Source organism: Rhincodon typus, chromosome 17 (genome assembly GCF_021869965.1).
Source record: "Rhincodon typus isolate 14 chromosome 17, sRhiTyp1.1, whole genome shotgun sequence".
In the NCBI taxonomy this organism is placed as follows: domain Eukaryota; kingdom Metazoa; phylum Chordata; class Chondrichthyes; order Orectolobiformes; family Rhincodontidae; genus Rhincodon; species Rhincodon typus.
In genome coordinates, this window is record NC_063348.1 from 7249391 (window position 1) to 7255390 (window position 6000).

General features: G+C 37.1%; 1 protein-coding gene across 6 annotated transcripts in view; it reads left to right on the forward strand.

Moving 5' to 3' along the window:
- The window catches only part of ighmbp2 (immunoglobulin mu DNA binding protein 2), a 60495-nt gene extending 54821 nt beyond the window's left edge, over positions 1–5674 (forward strand). For 5 of the 6 annotated variants that reach the window (XM_048606855.1, XM_048606852.1, XM_048606854.1 and 2 more), the window contains 3 exons: positions 1454–2386; positions 3953–4140; positions 4986–5674. In XM_048606855.1, the coding sequence (XP_048462812.1) occupies positions 1454–2386; positions 3953–4140; positions 4986–5180 (1316 nt within the window). In that variant the 3' untranslated portion in view covers positions 5181–5674. The remainder of the gene's footprint in view (positions 1–1453; positions 2387–3952; positions 4141–4985) is intronic. The other variant, XM_048606857.1, reaches the window with a different exon arrangement.
- The last annotated feature ends 326 nt before the right edge of the window (positions 5675–6000 follow it).

Here is a 6000-nt window from a genome sequence, read left to right on the forward strand (position 1 = left end):
AGGATTATTCATTCCATCAGAGATCAACACATGGCTGCACGTTATTGATCACTGCTGATCCACTGGAGGAACTGAATATTAATTAAACAAGACTTGGGGTTGGTCTTCAGGAAAATATAAAAATGAGTCTATGGTAGGGAGAACTAAAAGCTTTTAACATATAAGGGAAGCAATGTTTAAATGTCTTCAAAAATGACATTCGAATTTGCACAATTATTTTAAAATATATTTGGGTAAGTTATAGATATTCCACAATTGTACTTAAAGTAACCCAATATTTATACAATATTGTTTTAATTTCCCATAAGTCTCAGTGTCTGAAATTCAGTTTAATCCCTTTCTAAAGTAGTGTTATTTTTAAAATCTTTTGCTTTTAAAGTGCAATAACTACATTGTCACTGTACCATCACAGAGAAATATTCATGTCGACTGTTGAAAAGAAATTTTTCTCTCTTGGCTGTAAGGTTTCTCTGTGGAATACATTTGCACAGTCCTAGGTTCAGCATTCAGTAATCAGATAAAGATTACCACTGATGATTGGAAAAGAGCCAGATGGGAAATATTTTATGTTGTGTAGTCAGTTGCTATGATCAAGCATGTAATGTCTGAAAGAGTGTTGGAAGTATATTTAATGGTAACCATTATAAATGAACTGGCTGTATGCTTGAAAGGCAAATATTTGTAAGGCTATGGAGTGTAAGCAAGGTGTTTGGGACTACATGGATTACTGGGACAAATGGCCTCCTTCTGTACTGGAGCTGTCCTTGAGTCTGTGACTCGTACAATATTTGACCTTTTCTTAGCTGGTAAAATTTGATTGTCACAATTTGCAATTAGCAAGAAACTGTTCTGGACATCAATTAGTATGCAGCTAGTCAGAGCAAGCACAGTATCCATTGCTGGTGTTCGATGTTCCATTGTCGTGTAGCCATTTTTAAGTAACTGCTTAGCATCTCTGCATGACTTTGTATAATTCTGACTTCTGGGTTCCCCTGACTCCTGCAGCACATTGCCCTGATAGCTTAAGGAAAGTAGAAACTACGTTAGCTAAATATTCAAGTACAGATGAACTTGTATGGAATCCTTCGTAATTTCCAGGCATTCCAAATATAGCTTTTTCTCTGCCTGAGCTTATTTAATACTGATGCATTGTAGAAATTCTGCATTATTGGCTTGTCTCATTTTGAGTCATTCCATATGATCTCTTAATGAATAATTAGAACTTATTAGGATTGAAATTGATTTTGGGCGGTAGCACAAAGTATCAGATCAACCATTTGTTCTACATTCTGCACTGCATTTGGTGCCATCAACATTAAGAGAATTAAATATCGAATGGGGTGTGTGTCAGGAAACCAAAATGAAATCATGCCTTTCAACATTTCAGCCCAAGACCAATTTCTGCTCTGTTGGCTTTTGAGCAAGTAATCACATTTTGACTCCTGTTATCCAGGTGAGGTGGGCTTTCTGGCTGAAGATCAAAGAATAAATGTTGCTGTTACTCGTGCGCGCCGCCACTTGATGGTGGTCTGTGACACGCGGACAGTCAGCTCTCACCCGTTTTTGAAATCCCTGGTTGACTACATGACTGAACATGGGGAGATGCGAACCGCGTTTGAGTACTGTGATGACATCGTGGCTGAAAATTACTCCCGGCCAGCCCATCGGGCCGAGCAAAGGAGAGCAAAAGACTCTTCAGATACACACAAAAATAATGGGAGCTCCACCAGTGACAGGAGTGCAGCATCTCTTAAAACGCACAAACTCACACAAGACCGATCCACTCTAAAGCTTGAGTGTAAAAAGAAAATTACAAATGACAGTCATTCCCTAATTCAGAAAGACGATGCTAATACCGGAACATTAGAGCAAGCCACTAAAACTATGAATTTAAAAGATAACTCTGAGAAACTCAAGGAACAAATAATGCAATTTATGGAGGATGGTGCAAGGACTTGGTTTGAATTCCCTTCATCTTTGAATTCTCATGATCGGTTGTTGGTTCACCAGATAGCAGAAGAGTTTGGCCTTGAGCATTTTAGCATTGGTGAAAGCAAAGACCGGTTCATTGTTATATCCAAATCAGTTCTTTTGGAAACGCAGAGTTCTGTTGATGGCCAACCAGTCCACAAGATGCCAGAAGTGTGTCACAAATCCAGTAGTCCTGTCCCACAAATATCTGAGGAAAATGAATGTACTCGTACTGAAATAGAAAGGCCACAAAACTGTACCCCTTCTATTTCTCCGTCAAAGCTAGATTTAAAGGGACTGTACTTAGAAAGGATGCAGCGGGAACAAGCTAAACGAGAGCAGAAGGCAAATCAGAAACAGCTTTCTAACACTACAACTTCATTGAAGTCTAAAAGTAAGCAACATAGAGAAAAGGGTGAGTACTATTCATTGTTATTAAAATTGTTCTTAAGTTGTGAGCTACTAATGTTCTTTTAATGAAATTAAACGTGACAGATTAAGCAGTGATTACTGAATGGAAGCAATCCATTGAGAAATGGGGAAGACATTCGGTTTTGGAGGGATGTCAATATAATGTTCTAGATATTTTATAATTCTGTTGTAGCTGTTTTGTTGTTAAGAAAACAACTGGCAAGGCAATGGCCCAGTGGCTGGACTGTTAACCCACAGACCCAGGGTAATGTTCTGGGGACCTAGGTTTGAATCCCGCCACAGTAAATGATGGAATTTGAATTTGATAACTATCTGGAATTAAGAGTCTAATGATGACTATGAATCCATTGTCGATTGTTGGAAAAACCCATCTGATTCACTAATGTCCATTAGGGAAGGGAACTGTCATCCTTACCTGGACTGGTCTACATGTGACTCCAGACCCACAGCAATGTGGTTGACTCTGAACTGCCCTCTGGACAATTGGGGATCAGCAGTAAATGCTGGCCTAGCCAGCCACACCCTCATCCCCTGAATGAATAAAGAAAAAAAAACTAATAACCCAGAAGTTTGTTTTTTCTGGATCCATTTTTTTGTATTTACATATTTATTTCATATTACTTTGATGAATCTGTTTAAACTTCAAGACACAGCCGAATTGATTTTTATTTTATTACAACTGAGTTGTTTGTTTGGTTCAATATCTCACAAACTTTTGATCAGCTCCAAAAGTGGTCACTGCATGCATTGAATGAGAAATAGCAACTCTAAATAAACTAGAGTTTATCCAATACAGAAAATATATAATACTGTTGGGGTAATTATTATTTAAATGACTGCTTATGTTAGGATAGCACACAATAGTAAATCATAATGTTATAGATTCTTTAGTTACAAAACTAACTGCTGGATACAGTGCAACATAATTGAAAGGTAGTAGAGAACTTGACTATCACTAAAAAAAAACATATATTTTGCCAAACGTTTTTTGTCTTGTACTGGTGTTCATTCACAAAAAAAAGGGGTAACAACATGTAATTCTACCTGAGAAGTAAGTGCTAATTAGTTGGCAAGTAAACTCTGATTGATATAGGCATTATTTGAGTGCCTGTTTGACGTTGACTGACAGTTAACTGCTAAGCTTAGCAGTTGACTGTCAGTCAACATCAACTGGCACTCCAACAATGCAGTACAAAAATCTTAGATAAAATGTGTATTTTTGCACAATAATTAAAAGGAAATTTGTTTTGTTCGACTAATAAATCAAATGTCTGTTTTACTTGACTGGAAGTTAGGTTCAGGGCTTTCAGCTGCATTTAAAATTGATGAGGATTGCATTATTGTAAATTTTTCTTAGTGTGAACTAGAATGGTCTTGGGGTTGTGAGAATGCCTGGAATGTTTTCACTAATCAGCCAACCGAGATGTGCAAGCCATTGTGCTACTGCATGGAAGCTTTGCGACACACTTGCAGTATAGTTTATATTGGATTTTCAGTTATTTTACTTTAGTTAGGATGGGACTAATCATTTCTCTAATTGCTTTTTTAGCGGGGAAAGCCTCAACTAGGGAAGCTGCTGCAAGTAGTACTGACGAAGATTTTGATGCGCTCATTGCTGCATCAATAAAGGCGAACAGTGTTTGTGCTTTTTTAAAGTGTAAAGCAAGTATTCTAACCTTGGGGCAACACTGCATTCACTGTAACAAACACTACTGCCTCAGCCATCACATCCCAGAGGTAAGAGCAGAGTGTAAAAAAGTAAGTGCTCAGTTATTTCATTTTACAATGTTTGGCATGAAGTTGTTGATAGTAATACTGAAGAAACTGAATGGATCCAGATATTGGAACGTTATATTTCAGTAAAATAAAGGCACTTCTCCTGATGGATTTTTACATGGCATCTGAATTTTAAAAAAAAAATTCTGACCATGTGGGTGTTATTGACAAAGCCAGAATTGTTAGCTATTAGAAAGTGATTCCTTTGAACACTTAAGTCTGTGTAATGACAGAGTTGGTAGGAAGGGAGTTCTGAGAATTTGGAACTAACAATGATGAAAAAACTGTGATACAATTCTGAGTTGGAAATGTGTGTCTCGAAAGTGGTGGTGTTCTCAGGCCCCTGCTGCCATTTTCCTTCTAGACATGATGCTTGTGAGATCCTGTTGAAGAAACCTTGCTGAATCATTGCAGTGAATCATCTAGTTGGCAGACACTGCAACCAGAGTGCGTTAGTTGAGAGAGTGGAAGTTTAATGCAGTGGATGAGCTGTGGAACTTGTTATCCCCTTTACTTCCTTTCCTCCTCCCAAATCCACAAACTTCTAAAATCCAAGCTTCAGATTTCCTCACGACTGCCATGTAGTTTAATTGACCTCATTACTAGCCAAATTGCTTTTCAGGAAAGCTTTAAACCGGATCTAGCTCATGTCATGAATTCATTTTGCATTTAGAATTCTGCAGGCTTTTGCGATGGCCTCCTGTTTTGTCTGAGAGGATCTGCAGTTTATTCTTGATTTATTTAGCAGCTTCCACTGTCATTATCAAGAACAATGCAAGTTACATGTATTTCTGTCCCTCTTCCAGGTTCATGGCTGTGGTGGGAGTGCCAAAGCTCATGCCCGAAAACTCATCAGCAGAGAAGGTATTCTATATGCAGGCAGTGGCACTAAAGACCATTCATTAGATCCTGCAAAGAAAGCTCATCTGCAGAGAAGACTAGGAAAGAAAATAGAACAATTAGCTAGCCAACGAGGTGCTAAAAAGGAAACTAAAAAATAAACATTTTGGACAGTATAATTTTATGTAGATGGCCTAAATATGTGTATTTATTTTAAAGGACTTTCTTGCATTATAAAAATAATTTCTGGAGTATAATTGTTATACAGAGATGAAAATGCATATACAAATTATGAAAGCTATGCAATTTTCATAGCTTCTTAGTGGGTGTTACAAGTTGTGTAGCAATAGATGCTACTGAGGCGCAAAAGTTAATCTTCATCCTTTTACTGTCAGCAGCTGTTTACAAGCAATGGGAACTCTGAAAGCTTGCTGCAATGTAAATGATTATCCTGATTACTTCAGCAACTTATTCCATACCATCATTGGGGATAGCTGTAAAAGGACAATATCAGTGATGGATTACTAGAACAGTAATCATTAATGTTGTTCAATGTTAATCAGACATTTCTATTTCTGATCAATTGATTTTGTTTTTGGTTTAAAAACCTGCAGTAAAATGGAAAATAAAGGTACATAATCTACTGATTTCCAAATGCCTTGCTGATCAATAAATATTGTAATCAAACATTGATAATAATGCATACAATGCACTCAATATTAAGTAAAATTGTCTATTTTTTTTCCATGAAACAACATTCTTCATGCTGGATTCTTTTAACCTAGAGCATGGAATATGGAAGACACAGATATCAGGAATTATAAACTTGATCTTATTTAACCATGTAAAGTGGTCTTAAAGTGTTAATGGGTAACATAACTGTTTTAAGACCACAGATTATCCTTGGGCATTGACATGGCAAATGCGCATGCATGTTCACCAACTATCTTTACATTGATGTGCCTATTTAGCCATTTGTCA